The 15,436-nt window shown below is 40.0% G+C and overlaps 1 protein-coding gene across 16 annotated transcripts in view; it reads left to right on the forward strand.

Annotated features, from left to right (window-relative positions):
- Positions 1–15,436, forward strand: part of AHI1 (Abelson helper integration site 1) — a 231,607-nt gene that overhangs the window by 193,098 nt on the left and 23,073 nt on the right. For all 16 annotated transcript variants that reach the window (XR_016233697.1, XR_011388506.2, XR_016233694.1 and 13 more), the window contains 2 exons: positions 2,373–2,535; positions 6,475–6,575. Coding sequence is in view for 9 of the 16 variants with exons in the window: in XM_008263550.5 (XP_008261772.1) it covers positions 2,373–2,535; positions 6,475–6,575 (264 nt within the window). In the remaining 7 variants the exon portion in view is untranslated. The remainder of the gene's footprint in view (positions 1–2,372; positions 2,536–6,474; positions 6,576–15,436) is intronic.

Genomic DNA, 15,436 nt, shown 5'->3' on the forward strand with positions numbered 1-15,436 from the left:
GTCGTCAGAAGCTGTGGAAGCAACATGTGAACAACGCGTATAACACCTGGAACATGGCAGGCACTCAGTACATAAAGCTCTCCTCTTCTCTGATAGGGCTAGGGGAGGGCTAGGGAGAAGAATGAAAAAGAAGGCTTTGGAGAAGGAAGAACAGAGGAAAAAGTCAAAAGTTCCACTTTTGCATAAGTAATTAAGAGTCAATATACTGACGTCACAAATGATTTGTAAACACCAAGCAGCATCTTACATAGCATGTTGTGATTTAGTTACTATGCTAAATGGTAAAGCAGTCATTGTACATTTGAATTAAATTATCACTCTTGCCTACATGTAATAACAGTTCCAAACTTACCCAATAAAATTCCTTGGATGATATCTTGGTAAATACTATTAAATAAATTAAAGGTATCAGAAACAGTTTTGTGAATTCTAATGGAATCCCTTACTTATAATCATTCTGTGTCTTCCCATTGGCCCTATTCTCAAGTTTAAATTCCTTCAACATGTGTAATCTTGTCCCCACTTACTCTCTGATCTTGCTTTCCCCTGCCCTTCTATCTTGGCTGTTACTTCTTTAAAAAAAAAAAAAAAGGCCGGCGCCGCAGCTCACTAGGCTAATCCTCCACCTAGCAGCGCCGGCACACCGGGTTCTAGTCCCGGTCGGGGCGCCGGATTCTGTCCCGGTTGCCCCTCTTCCAGGCCAGTTATCTGCTGTGCCCCGGGAGTGTAGTGGAGGATGGCCCAAGTGCTTGGGCCCTGCACCCCATGGGAGACCAGGAGAAGCACCTGGCTCCTGTCTTCGGATCAGCGCGGTGCGCCGGCCACAGCGTGCCGGCCGCGGCGGCCATTGGAGGGTGACCCAACAGCAAAAGGAAGACCTTTCTCTCTGTCTCTCTCACTGTCCACTCTGCCTGTCAAAAAAAAAAAAAAAAAAGGATTTATTTATTTGAAAGGCATAGTTGCAGAGAGGCAGAGAAATAAATAGAAAGATCTTCCATCTGCTGGTTCACTCCCCAGATGGCGGTAATGGCCATATGAAGCCAGGAGCCAGGAGCTTCTTCAGGTCTCCCACATGAGTGCAGGGGCCCAAGGATTTGGGCCATCTTCTACTTCTTTCCCAGGCCATAGCAAAGAGCTGGATCAGAAGTGGGGCAGCCGGGACATGAACTAGTGCCCATATGGGATGCTGGCACTGCAGGCAGCGGCTTTACCCGCTACATCACAGCGCCTACCCCAGATCTCACGTCCAATGCCAGATTCTTCATATTGAACTATTTTGAGTTTATCTTTACTTGCTATATAATCTGGCTGAGACGAAATTTACTTCTCTTCACCTAGCTAATTCCTGATTGTCTTCTTTAGTTTTCTTGCAAAACCTAAAAGAGGGACCTTATCTAGAAGATATCCTATTTGCTATTATGTATTTTAGTACCTAGCATAACACCTGGCATATTAGGATTTCAGTAATTGCTGAGTGAATGGATGAGCAGTCAACCTCAATGCAAAGGATTATAATAATTTTCCATTATATATATATATGTTCCAATATATATGTAGTTGTGTAATGCATACACTTTCAAGCTCCATTTAAATGAGAGAATGGGAATAGAATAAATACATTTTTAGTATACATGTTATTAAGCCCTAAAATGGATTATGATCCAAATCCTTTTAACTGCTGTAATGGATTTTTAAATACCTGTGCAGCCACTACCATGTCATTTTGACTTGGATTTTTCAAAAGGAAAAAAATCCAATATAATGATCACTGTAACAACACAATGAAGAAAGTTCTCACAGAAAGGCTTTCAATAAGCTGCGAAGGGTTTTTTAAAGTAGTCAAAAGATTAAGTTATTGATATAAAATGTCAAAAATAGGTCTTTCTAGAGAAATTTACCTCAGAGACATTAACAATAAGCTAAGTGATCACAAAGAACTTATGCAATCAAGTTGCTCCAGTTTCCTTTCTGCAAAACTGTTGACCTTCGGAAGAATTTTTTTTTCAGCTGCGTCTGTGTACTTGGAGAATGGATTCTGAGGTGGTGTAAAGCAATTCTAAGAAAGTGAATGGTGTGAGCTTTTTATTTGCTTCACAAGTAATTTACTTTAAAAAATTAACATCTGCTATTTTAAAGCTAATCTTAGTGTATTGAATGTTCTTAACCATTTCTCAATCCCACAGCCTTTTATCTTGTTTCTCCTGCTGTGTTCCCACCACCTCTGATCCCATTAGCAAACCTTGAGACAGCCTCAGGCTTACCAAACTACTGCTTTGGTTTCAGCTGCTCTTCTGCAAAAAGGAAGTGAGTGTTGGGGGTTTTCTCTGTGGTACAGTTGTGATAAAGCTGTGGTGGTCTTATCTCTCCCCTAGGTAGTGGCTCTTTATGACTACACGGCAAATCGATCAGATGAACTAACCATCCATCGTGGAGACATTATCCGAGTGTTTTTCAAAGATAATGAAGACTGGTGGTATGGCAGCATAGGGAAGGGGCAGGATGGTTATTTTCCAGCTAATCATGTGGCTAGTGAAAGTAAGTTTTATGCTCCCTTCCTGGTTTACTAATATGGTGTAACTGATAGTCCAAGATTTTATCAGTTTCTACCCTTGAATTTACTGTCTTTGTAACTTTTGCATATGCTTGCGGTGAGCATTGCTTTCCATTCTCATGATGTAAAAAACAAAAACAAATTAGAAGGGAGGCACTAGTATGCTGAAAGCTACTACTTCCTGAGATTGGAATATTTGCTTCATGGACTTCCTGTCTCAGGGGGCCTGGCCTCTGGCTGCCTGCTTTCTTCTTCAGCTACTTTTACTTTGCTCCCTGCTTCACACCCAGCTTGACAGCTCTTCTCTGGCCACAAGGATTTGTCAGTACCTTTTAAGTACCTTTACTTCCCTCAGCTCCCACTCTTTTAGCTTATATAGCTCAGTCCTGGCTGTTACTTGCTAAAACAAAACTACAAAACATTGTTTCATTCTCAACTAAATAGAGCCATCATTTGTGAAAGGGTAGAAAAAAATGAACTAGAGAAGAAATTCTAAATAGGAGTTTCTAAAAGCTGTAGATTCACTACTAGGCCTTGAGGGTTGAAAATAGGACTAACTTGGAGAGCCTGAAAATGGAATAATTTGAAAACTCCCATAAAAGGGGGAAGTGCAGTAGTGCTTCTTCAGAGGGACGCAGTCAGTCAGCGATGGACTTAGCAGCATGCTAGGAAAAGCACGATAGCCGAGGGTCAGTTTTAATCTTAGCCCAACAGCTTATACTGATGGGCCTCAGTTTCCTCCTTTAAAATGAACAAGTTGAGCAATGTCAACCCCAGTTTTCTCCCAGAAACAAAAATCGATGGGTTCTGGTTTAAAACGTGGGATGGACAATCTCAAAAACCAAAAACCTTCTGTTTTGAATGTTTAAGTCTGACAAATAATTGTTGGTTTTTTTGTTAGTCCATGAAATGCCACTTAACCCAAACTATGACTGAACAAAAGCACTATTAATCCCTAAACATAGTTCTGAATTTTGAGAGCAAAAGAGAGAAAGGAGAGAAGGAAGAATTTTTTCCACAATTACTGGGTGCTGGGCTAAGCCTGGGTAGAGTAATTTATCTTTGGCACCCTCTCCCTACCTTGCCAACACCCTGGTCCTTCCCGGTGTTACCCTCCCAAGTCATATTACAGTTCCCTTCCTCAGCTTACCTGCTGCTTTCAGCAAATCCCTCTCCTCAAAAGTGCTAAGTATCTCAAAACTGACCTACCTCTGGGCAGGCATTGTGGCAGAGTGGGTTAAACCCCTGCTCGAGACACCCGTGTCTCATATCCCACTCCATACTAGAGTACATGGGGTAGGAGTCCTGCTTCCACTTTGGAACCACCCTCCTGCTCTTGCACCTGGGAGGCAACAGAAGGTGGCTCAAGTTTTTGGGTTCCTGCCACCCACATGGGAGACATGGATAGAGTTTCTGGCTTCTGACTTTTGCCTTACCCAGCCCTAGCTGTTGTGGACATTTGGGGACTGAATAAGTAGAAAAAAGTTCTCTCTCTCCCTCTGGCACTGGCATTGCAGCACAGCAGGTTAAGCTGCCACCTGTGATGCTGATATCCCATTTGGGTGCCTATTTGAGTCCTGGCTGCTCCACTTTCAATCCAGCTCCCTCCTAATACACCTGGGAAGGCAGTACAACATGGCCAAAGTCCTTGGGTCCCTCTACCTGTGTGGGAGACCTGCGTGGAGTCCCAGGCTCCTAGCTTCAGCCTGGCCCAGTCTTAGCTATTATGGCTGTTTGGGGTGAAAGATTCTCTCTCTCTCTCTCTCTCTCTTCCTTCTCTCTGTCTCTCCTTCTCTCTTTGTAATTCTGCCTTTCAAATAAATAAATAAATTTTGAAAAAAAATCTTCCCCAGCCTGCCTTTCAAATAAATTAATAAATAAAATTCATAAATAAAAAGAAAATTCCCACATCTGTGTCTTAGTTTCCCTTGTGCTGCTGTTTTAATTCTTTTCTCTAAGTAGTAAATGACTTACCACTCTTGAACTCTGTTAGAGACATATTCGTATATTTAAAAGAGGATCCATGTGGGGGAAAACATAAGCCTAGAAGAAAGAACTTTTAGGACATGTTCATTCTCCAGTAGACAGTTCAAGAAAGCATTTAAGTCAGCTCCTGTAAACTCAGCACTTCTGAGTTCCAGGTTGTCAAAAATACCCGAGTTCCTTTCCTCTCTTTTCCACTGGATCAACAGCTGTCTCACAGCAGAGGTTAAGCAGCGGTGGCTTCTGTTTTTAAATCAAGAGCTACCTACACATTCCCCACTGCTCTGGACTATTGTCTGCAGTTTTAACTAGGTACTACAAGCTGTTCCTTTTAGATACAAGTGAAAAGATTGAAAACTTTTCCTTTGATAACATAAAAAGAGTGTGTCTCTGCAGGCAGGGTGTCTAGTTAGTTTACAGAAATAACCCCTCAAACTTGATTGACAATGAGTTAGAAATCTGATAAAATTTAGTTTTCTTCCATAATAATCGAAGTCAGACTTGGGAAGCATGTTCCAGGGATGGTTCATGGCCACATACAGAGATTAATTCTGTATCTTAAGCAGTGACCAGGCTTGGGCTACCATTATCACTTATTGTAACTCAGAATAATTGATGTTTTCTTGTGACATCAGTCATTGCTTTTTGAAATAACCTCATAAAAGCCAAAACCAACAAAAAAATCTCAGAAGACCTGAGAATATAATGATTAAATTCTCACACTTCAGGAGTTTATCCTACATTCTACCTGGTTTTAACAACAATGCAATTGTCCATTTTTAACATTAGAGGAAAAACGACTCTCAGCAGCATATTCCACTCTAAAAATAGGAGGAGGCATTGTCGTTGATCTGTATATGAAGCCAGATGTGCAAAGCAAATACTCTTAAGGGAGTCTAAGTAAGAGCAGTCTCTCTACCCACTGTTCATTGAGAGCCATGTCCTTTAAGAGAACAACACAGAGGAAGTTGGGACACTATTGTTATACTCTCTTTGTATTTTAAGCCACTGGAAAGGAAACCAAGATCAGCTTCCCTAAATCATATCTAATACCCTTTTCAATAATAGTTAAAGAAACTCAGTAATAAAATCAACATTTAAGACAAAGTCAGTTAATATCTTAATTTTAAATTTTGATCAAGTATATTTTAGCAACCTCTTAATTCAGAGTTGCTCTTAACCAAATTATATTTTCTACTTAACTCTTTAAAATTCCCACATGGCTCTTTGGACTGAACACCTACACAAATCCAATAAATTATGTCAGTTATAATCTTATAAGGCTCTTAGATTCAACCTTGCATATAGCTTCAATATCATGTGTAGTCCCCACCCTGTGCTTATTCATTTCATACCATCTTTCTAAAGTATCCTCTCGCAACACCTCTGCCTGAAAGAATTCTACCTATTCAGAATCTGACACAATTATCCCTTTTTCCTTTCAGTATTTTCCCTCCCCATGTCAGAATTCGCCTTTGTTATTATCTCTCTTTCAAATCATGTCTATTTTATATTATAGTTACTTGGGAATGCATATATCTCTGACCAGATTATAAGCTCCTACTGTGTTTTGGTCATCTTTGTATCTCTTCTAGCAGTACCTAGTTGATAATCTCGCATATGATGGGTTCCTGGTAAATGTATATTGAGATAAAATGAAATAAGAATATTATGACCCTACAGTTAATACAGATGACACCTTCTGCCTTTCTGAAATCTGCTGATTAAAATTTTCCAATCATAGTTATGTTCTTTTGATAACCAATGTGTGAAACTTTAAATTGCCTTAAGAGATCATTTCTGGATAACTTCTTGTTACATAAGGAATTCAGTATTGATTTCTCTAATCTCACAGCTTCCCCCTCCTTTTCTTTTTTGTTTGTTTTCCTCATTGGACAGTTTTCTTCTCTTTGAGTATATGAATTCTGTTTCAATTCCAGCACTGTATCGAGAACTGCCTCCAAAGATAAAGGAGAGATCCCCTCCTTTAAGCCCTAAGGAAAAAATCAAAACAGAAAAACCTTCTTCTGCTCCTCAAAAGGTAAACACTTTCAAGAATGTTTTGCATATATACTTCGATTTTTCACTCTCTCTGTATAAATATTACTTTATTTTTCATGCTTATAATGCTTCATTGTTTTTGTTATTATTTCTTTTGATCTTGGCACCAACATTATGAAATATATAAGGCAAATATTATTAAAGCCATTTTCCAGATAAGGAAACTGAGGAGGCTCAGAGAGGTTAAAGTAGACTCCCAAGTCACAACCTAAGTGATGGAACAAGGACCCAAAGTAGAACTTGTGACTTTGAGTATGATGCTATTTCCATTCTGCACTTGCTGCTTTAACTGTGATTCTGACACTGCTATCCACCCTACCTGGGAGGAGTCCACAAAATAAAAAGATTCTTTCTCGATCATTATTTTTACTTGCTAGTATTTTTAAATGTTTTCATTTAAAATGAGTGTGACTGTATTATCAGCCAGAGAAGTGACATGTATTTGAGTCTGTGCTATCAGATCCCTCAGGGACACCTGTCAGTAGTCTTCTGATGTTGGTAGTAGTTTGCTAGAAAAGTTTAATAAGCTCTGTACCATCATATGTATTGCTTATTAAACTTATTTTATTATGTGACATTAGCTCTTGCCTTAGACTGAATAACCTTGATTCTTCTTGACTTTATGAACTGACATTGAAATACTGGTTCTAACAAATACATGTCTTCATTACAATGTTGTGATAAAATTTTTGATAATTGAACCTGTCATGTATCATGCAGTCATTCAGCATGCATTTCTTGAGTGCTTACTTCCATGCCGAGCATTCTTTGTTCCCACTGACACAGGAGAGAGTAGGCCTGGCCCTTACCCTTGGGGAGCTTCCAGGCTAGTGGTTGAAATACCCGTATGCAGACAGTTACAAGACACTCTGGTAGGGACAATAATGAACATAGGTGTGTACTTCATTGGGAACATATAGGAAAAAATCCTTTAAATCTGCTCTGAGAGAGTCCAGGAAGGTCTGCAGGGGAGGAAATGCTTGACCTGGGGCTTCTAGGATTAGAGGTATGTGCGAAGTAGATGCACTTAGAAAACATTCTAGCAGAGGGAATCACTTGAGGAAAACCTGGTGTGGTATGACCACACGGGAGCATAGAGTCTGATGGAGAGAAGAGTCGGAGCAATGCAGGAGCCAGGCCACAGAGAGCCCAGTGCACTCTGCTAAAGTGCTTAAATGCTGTCCTTTTGGCAAAGGGGTTCTTCTGACGTAGGTAATCCAAAGAAGGTAATCCAAAGTAGATTTTCATGTTAAAAAGATCATTCCATTGGCACCTTATTGCTTTTGTTAGAAATAGCCAAGACCTTGGAAAAGAAAAATTATTTAGGAATCTGTAGAAATAAAATATAAAAGCCTGGGGCTGGCATTGTGGCCCAGTGAGTTAAGCCACTACCTACAGTGCCAGCATCCCATATGAGCACTAGTTTGAGTCCTGGCTGCTTCACTTCCAATCCAGCTCCCTGGGAAACCAGCAAAAGATGACCCAAGTACTTGGGTTCCTACCACCCACGTGGGAGACCTGGATGGAGTTCCCAGCTCCTGGCTTCAACCTAGCCCAGTCCTGGCCATTGTGGCCATTTGGAGATAAACCAGTGGATGGAAGATCTATCTCTCTTTCTCTCCCTCTCTCTCTATAACTCTGCCATATATACACATATACACACACACACATATATATGTATATATGTATGTATGCATGTATGTATTTCCTAAACTAGTGGGCATGGAGAAGAGGGGACCTTAGCTATAATTGACAGGACTTTAGAATTGATTGGCTGTAACTAGTGAAGTTGGAATTGGGGATTTTGCTTAGAGTCCTCTGTTATTATACACCTGGATAAATACCAGTACTCCAGAAATAATGAAATGAATAAGGAAGATTTGGGGAGATAGAGAAAAGGAATGTTGAGAAGTAGTAGATGGTTTTAGATATCTCCATTTGTGAGTAGTGTCTGTATTTGCTTCCAGATAGAAATATTCACAAGGGAGCCAGATATGTAGGATTAGAATTTGAGAGAAGGTCAAAATCAAAACCAAATGAATAGGAATTTGTGTATTCACTGTATTATATTGGAAGTTGGAAATGTATAGTGAAGGTAGTAGCCCAGAATGTTCTAGAGCTCTAAGAGAAAAGGATCAAGACAGAACCTGATTGAATACTACTGTTAGGGGATAATAAAATGAAGAGGAGAGTATTAAGGAAAAAAATAGTTAAAGAGAAAGAAAAGAACCAAGCAAAAGTGTCCTGGAATATAAGGTAGAAGACAGATCCAAGGAGAGTATAGCCAGAACCAGCCAAGCAGTTAGGTTACATTAGCATTTGATAATCAAGAGGACTCTGCTGTGTTGTACCATCGTAAGTGGAGCAATAAGAACAGAAGAGTATATTAAAGAGTGAATGGTGCTTCAGCAAGTGAGTTCATGGAAGACATTCTTGAAGAATGAAAGATCAAGCAATGGTTAGAAGAGGACCTGGTATCCGGGAATGATTTTTTAAATATTGGGGAAGCACAGCCAATAGACAGATTCAGGTTGAAGATAGAGTATACTAAGGACACAGTGGATCTTGAAAGTAGTAGATTTCTAGATCATTAATGCAGCTTCACAGATTAGTCTTGGCTTACAGCAATGGTTCTCTACTGATGTTGATTTTGTCTCCCAGGATACATTTGGCAATGTCTGGAGACAGTTTTTGTCTCAACTATTAGGACAGGGATACTACTGACATCTGATGAGTAGAGGTCATGGATATTACTAAATACCCAAGAATGCAGAGAATAGCCCTCCTCAACAAAGAATTATCTGTGCATGGAGCTAGCGCTGTGGCATGTAAGAGGTTGAACTGCTGCCTGCCATACCCACATCTCATATGGGCATCAGCTTGTGTTTCTGCTGTTCTACTTCCAATCCTGCTCCCTGCTAATGCACCTGGGAAAGTAACAGAGGATGACCCAAGTGCCTGGGCCCTGCACCCTTGTGAGAGACCTTGATGAGGCTGCTGGCTGCAGATGGGTCTAGTCCTGGCCATTTCAGCCATCTGGAGAGTGAACCAGTGGATGGAAGATTTCTATCTCTTCTTCTCTGTCTTTAACTCTGCCTTTCAAATAAATAAATAATTTTTTTAAAAAAAAAGAATTGTCTGTACAAAAGTGTCACCAGTGCTAAGCTTAGAACAGTATCCCTCTTATGACAAGTAGGTGTGGATGGGAATGTGATAAATTGATAAAGTAGAAGTCTGGAAATTGGGGATATCTTTCTCTTCTCCAAAAATTATGAATATGTTTCTGTTCTCCAAAACACAAAGAAAGGTACACTTCAAATGTGATAGGCAGTGAAATAAGATAGAAACTCAAGTGAAAGATCGACTGGTTACCTTTAAGGAAAGTAGAAACAGGAGCTTGTTTGGGACATATAAAAAGATTCCCCAGTGGTCCTGTGAGCTGCTTTTTGGATACCATAACAATGTAGGTGGCCTGAACTTATGCATTTGGAATTTTTTTTATTTACCAATGCTCAGCATCTATGGAGTAGTAGTGGAAAGGGCATATTTTTATTGGCACGTAATTGCTGTTGTGTGTGTGATGGAAGGACAAGAGGATAAGAGGAATCAGAGCACTGGTAAGAGTCAGTGGATTGGTACATCCTGGGGGAGCAGCCAGATGGGGGAGGAGGTAGAGTCAGGAGAAGACTGTTTCAGGAGCAGGTTCTCCGCAGGTTGCAGTGAGCTCCCCGAGCCCAGGTGGAGGCACTGCAGCATACAGCGAAGGAGTCAGCAAGCTCAGGCGCAGCACTGAACACCAGCAACTTTTGCTGCTTAATATTCAAATGTCAAACTGCTGCAGGTTGTGATAAATTCATAGGATGTGTATGAGCTGAACTGAAATTGAAAGGTTTGTTACTAGAATTGATCTGGTCAAGGAATTAGAACCTAGAGTGTTAGACAGCCTGTTAGTGAACATTGAGAATCCTGGATACTAGCAAGAGTTGAGATGATGTAGAAACCAATAAACAAAAAGATGATATCCTTAATTTTTCTGCAGAGGCCTCCACTTTGCCCATTAGAATCATCTAAGAAACTAAAAAAATAAGTACTGATGACTATTCTCACCTCTGCAAATTTTGTTAGTATGGAATGGGACCTGGGCATAAGCGAATTTCAAAAACTTTCTGTGAGAGTTGTCCTAAGGTGTAGTCAACATTGATAACCATTGTATGTTAGAGTAACCATAGAGTCCAAAGGTACCAGCTGAAAGGATAAGTGGAGGGTAGTATAGCCAGCTGTCAGGACACCCCAGGGAGTGTGTTTTGGAAGTATAGGAGCCTAAAATCTGCATCAAGGAGCTAAGGGGAATCCAGTGCCAACTCCTTGTTCCATCATTGAGTATGTGACAATGAACAGCATATCCTATAAGAAATAGGGGCAGGAGGAAAGTGCTTTGTTAAACACCAGTTTCAAATAAGGCAATAATATATGGTAATGGTTGCCTGTAACAGAGGGACTACAAGTGACGCAGTCAGGAATTGACAAAATTTTGACTGTGGACAAATGTTACATATATAATAGTACCACTTGTTTGAGATTTGGAACCAGATTTAAGAATTTAGGAATATGCTTGTGGTAATTCAAGGCTGCTATAACAAATGTACCATGGACTAGGGGACTTAAATCACAAGACATTTTATTTTTCATAGTTGTGGAGATTGAGAAGCCTAAGATCAAGCTGCTGGTAGAACCAGTGTCTGGTATGGGCCCATTTCCTGGTGTATAGCTCCATTGTATCCTTCCATGGCCAGGAACAGAGAGAGGAAGCTCTGTTGTGTCTCTTCCTATAAAAGCACTAATCCCGTTCATGGTGGCTCCACCCTCAGGACCTGATTACCTCTCAGATTCCTCCTCCTAGTAATAGTAATGCCATATTTAGGATTAGGACCTCAATGTACGAATTTTGTGGGGCACAAACAAGTGATCTGTAACAGTACTAATCTAATTTACAAAGTGAAGACTTTTAATGCAGTGGATAGATTTGTAACACTGACATAGGGGTGTATTCTGACAGCTAACAATATTTTTAGTCTGTGTAAAAAACTGTATCAGGTGTTATGAAAGTCAGCCTTTCTCTATAGTAGCTTACTAATATCTCCAACTCCATGATGCCGATCTTCGAGATGAAGGTTATCTAATCCCCACCATTAAGTGTGAACCCTCTGATTTAATTCTGCCTTTGCCAGAGGAGATCACGATTTCAAAAGGAAGTCTCCATCATTTACTGACTACCTGTAAAGTTGCTATCGCCCCTTCCTCTTCCAGATGCACCTGCATTCCTATGGAGAGGAACTTCTTACTTGCTTCCAAGACTCCCCAGTTCTCACTGCCTGTGCCACTTCTCTCCTCAGGTGGATTCACTGCACCACAGTCTGAATTTAGACTCTAGTTGGTTTTTTAGTCTTGTGCTCCCTGTGCTTCAAATGTGACCTGTGTGTTCGTCATCCAGCAGACCAGTTTTTCAGTCTCAAACTGAACTCCTGAAGGTCTGCTTCAGGCTAATCCCACTAATACTCAAACCCCAATTCAAACAGATCTCAAGGAACTTGCAGACACATAAAGAAAAACATTTTTAATGAAATAGGTAAAGCACAAGTGTGGCAGAGGATGAGAATGCATTTAGGCAAGGGAGAAGAAAAGTTCTCTTGGAGGAGATGGAACTCAAATTGAATTTAAAGCTTAAGATGCATGGATTTCTGTTGTTGAGGAACACGACTTGTTCTGCTTGATCAGGATCCATGTGTTAGAATAGAATCCTGTATATATTTTTCCTCTCAGGAGTGAATCATGTGTGGAGTTAGGTGGTGTTTTACTTCCCTGTGAAGAAAGTATAAAGAATGATCTATGATTTTGTAGAAAGGAGTCCCTGAGAAGCATAATGTTGCCTCAGGTAAATACACTCTGAGTCATGAAGCTAACATCCAACCCTTCCCAAATGGATAACTGAGCTTCTTTAGCCCCTGGCTATTTGCATTTCTTAAGTTTAGTTTCTTTATCGAAATATATATGACCTGATTTTATCAGTATCCTGCCTTATAACCTACCACAAAGTCTGCCAACTGTTTAATTCCATGTGCAAATGTTGTTTTATTATCATACATAAGATGTGTGTGTTTTTTAAAAGACTTATTTATTCGAAAGACAGAGTTAGAAAGGGAGAGATAGAGAGATCTTCCACCTACTGATTCACTCCCCAAATGGCTGCAATGGCCCAAGCTGGGCCAGGCCAAAGTCAGGAGCCAGGAGCTTCATCCAGGTCTCTCACATGAGTGCAAGGGTCTAGGGACTTTGACCATCTTCAGCTGCTTTCCCAGGCACATTAGCAGGTAGCTGGATCAGAAGTGGAGCAGCCAGAGCTCAAACTGGCACCCATATGGGATGCCAATATTGCAGGTAGTGGCTTAACGCATTATAGCACAATGCTAGCCCTTGGGTTTTGTTTTTTTGCTTTTTTAACATTCATTTATTTATTTGAAAGGCAGAGTTACAGCGAGAGAGAGGGAGAGACAAAGGGAGATTGATCTTCCATGTGCTGGTTCATTCCCCAAATGGCCACAATGGCTAGAGCTGGACCCAGCTGAAGCCAGGAGCCAGGAGCTTCTTCCAGGTCTCCCATGTGGGTACAAGGCCCAAAGACTTGGGCCATCTTCTACTGACTTCCCAAGTGCATTAGGAGGGAGCTGGATCAGAAGTAGAGCAGCCAAGATTCAAACCATTGCACATATGGGATGCTGGTGTGTACAGACAGTGGCTCAACCTACTAAGCCACAACACTGGCCCTAAGCTCTGTGTTTTTTTTAGAAAAGAGAACATGAGAAGTAGTCTCTGATGGGTGACTACAGTCATGGGGGACTGAAACTAGAATTGTAGGGAGTCTAAATTCATTGGATTATAAAATTGGTGACATGAATTGGTCTTAGAGATCATCTGGTATTTCTAGTCAACTCTAGGTAAGAGGAAGTCAAGATCCAGAAAGTTCTATGACATTCATCTTCTGCGAAGAATTAAATTCAAAATGCCACTACTAATGAGGAGCATAGCTTCCATCTTCTCAGACTAATTCCCTTTTCCTCTGCCACCTACTCAGTGACACAGACAGACAAATGTTACCTGCAGTGAGCCAGGTTATGTGTCATGCTAGCTTCTTACATCCCTATTTTAGGTTTGTCTCTTTATGCACTTCTTTGTGTGGAAGTTATAAGAATTTTCTGTACATCTTTAAGGAATAAAGGAATTAAACCTCAATAGCATTCTTTCTTTTTAAAATTTATTTCTATTCATACTATAGAATAAGTGAAATTATACCCTTTAATAGCTTGGCAGCTGCCACCTCTTCTGAGTTCTTCCCAGTGGAGCAGCACACCTGCTCTGTTGCTTAATGTGCCAGGTACCTTCCAGCATTTCATCTGTGCCTTGAAATGTTAGTGGGTGACGGCATTGTTTGTTGCTGGCTCTTCCACCACAGGAGAGGGTGAGGCTTCCTTGGTACCAGGGTCCCCAGATTCAGAAGCTACTTATACTACAGGGGAGGAGTGAGAGTAGGAGATTGTTTTCCTCCAAGCTCATTACAGAAGGTTTTTATCAAGGTGTGCTGCAAATTTGCATCTAATAGAAGAGAGAATATCCATGCTATCAGGGTAGAAAGAAATTTAGACGCTTTGAAATAAAAAAGTATCATTGACAAACTTGGTTTTATTTTTTGTTTGTATTCTGAGCTTTTTATTTTTGTTGGCGTATAAACCTATGTAATTCATTTATTTGTGGAAGAAAATTACTATTGTTAAAATTTCATTTTTTTAAATTTTATTTTGTTTTATTATAGAAGTAATATATGCTGATAATTTTATTTTCAACTAGTAAAGATTAGTTTAAAATGCAAACAGAGTCTTCTGTCCTGTTAATATTCATGTTAATTCTAATATTTTCTTACATAACCTTCTAAAAATGTTTTCTGCATATATAAGCATACATGGCTATACTCATGTTTATTCTTTGTCTTACGACACCAGGATTATGCTCAATATTCTAATTTTTTAATCAGTATATCTTGGAATCTTTTTTTATTTTTACAGACCTATTTTGTTTCCATTTTGAGATATTATAATATACAACTTTTTTTTCAAAATTTATTTATTTGAGAGGCAAAGTTACAGAGAGAGAAAAGGAGAGACAGAGAGAGGTCTTCCACTCGCTGGTTCACTCCCCAAATGGCCATAACAGCCAGAGCTGAGCCGATCTGAAACCAGGAGCCAGGAGCTTCTTCAGGTCTCCAATGTGGGTATAGGGGCCCAAGCATTTGGGCCATCTTCCACTGCTTTCCGAAGTCATAGCAGAGAACTGGATCAGAAGTGGAGCAGCTGGGACTCGAACTGGTGCCCATATGACATGCAGGCACTGCAGGTGGTAGCCTTACCTGCTACACCACAGCGCTGGCCCCTCAGGTTTTTTTAATTCCTGAAGATGTAGTTGGTTTTTTTTTTTTTTTTTTTTTTTTTTTTTTTTTTTTTTTTTTTTTTTTTTATTTCTAGAAAACAAAACCTAAAGAAGAAAACTACCTTCTGCCTCTGTAAATGTTTCAGCATTGACAACCAAGTGTGTCTTTGTATAGATGTCAGAAGTGGAGTAATAATTATGTACAGGAATGTTTATTTCTGAAACTGTGCAGAAATTACTCTGATATTTTTGCTTGTATCTTTCTCTAAAAAATCATTAAATGAATAATGGCTATTGATTTTGCTATTCCAAGATAATTATAAAAATATTCATCATAGCCAGTCTTCATGTGAGGAGAGGAGTGTT

This window comes from Oryctolagus cuniculus, chromosome 5 (genome assembly GCF_051225735.1).
Source record: "Oryctolagus cuniculus isolate XC-2025 breed Fujian yellow rabbit chromosome 5, ASM5122573v1, whole genome shotgun sequence".
NCBI classification, from domain to species: Eukaryota; Metazoa; Chordata; class Mammalia; order Lagomorpha; family Leporidae; genus Oryctolagus; species Oryctolagus cuniculus.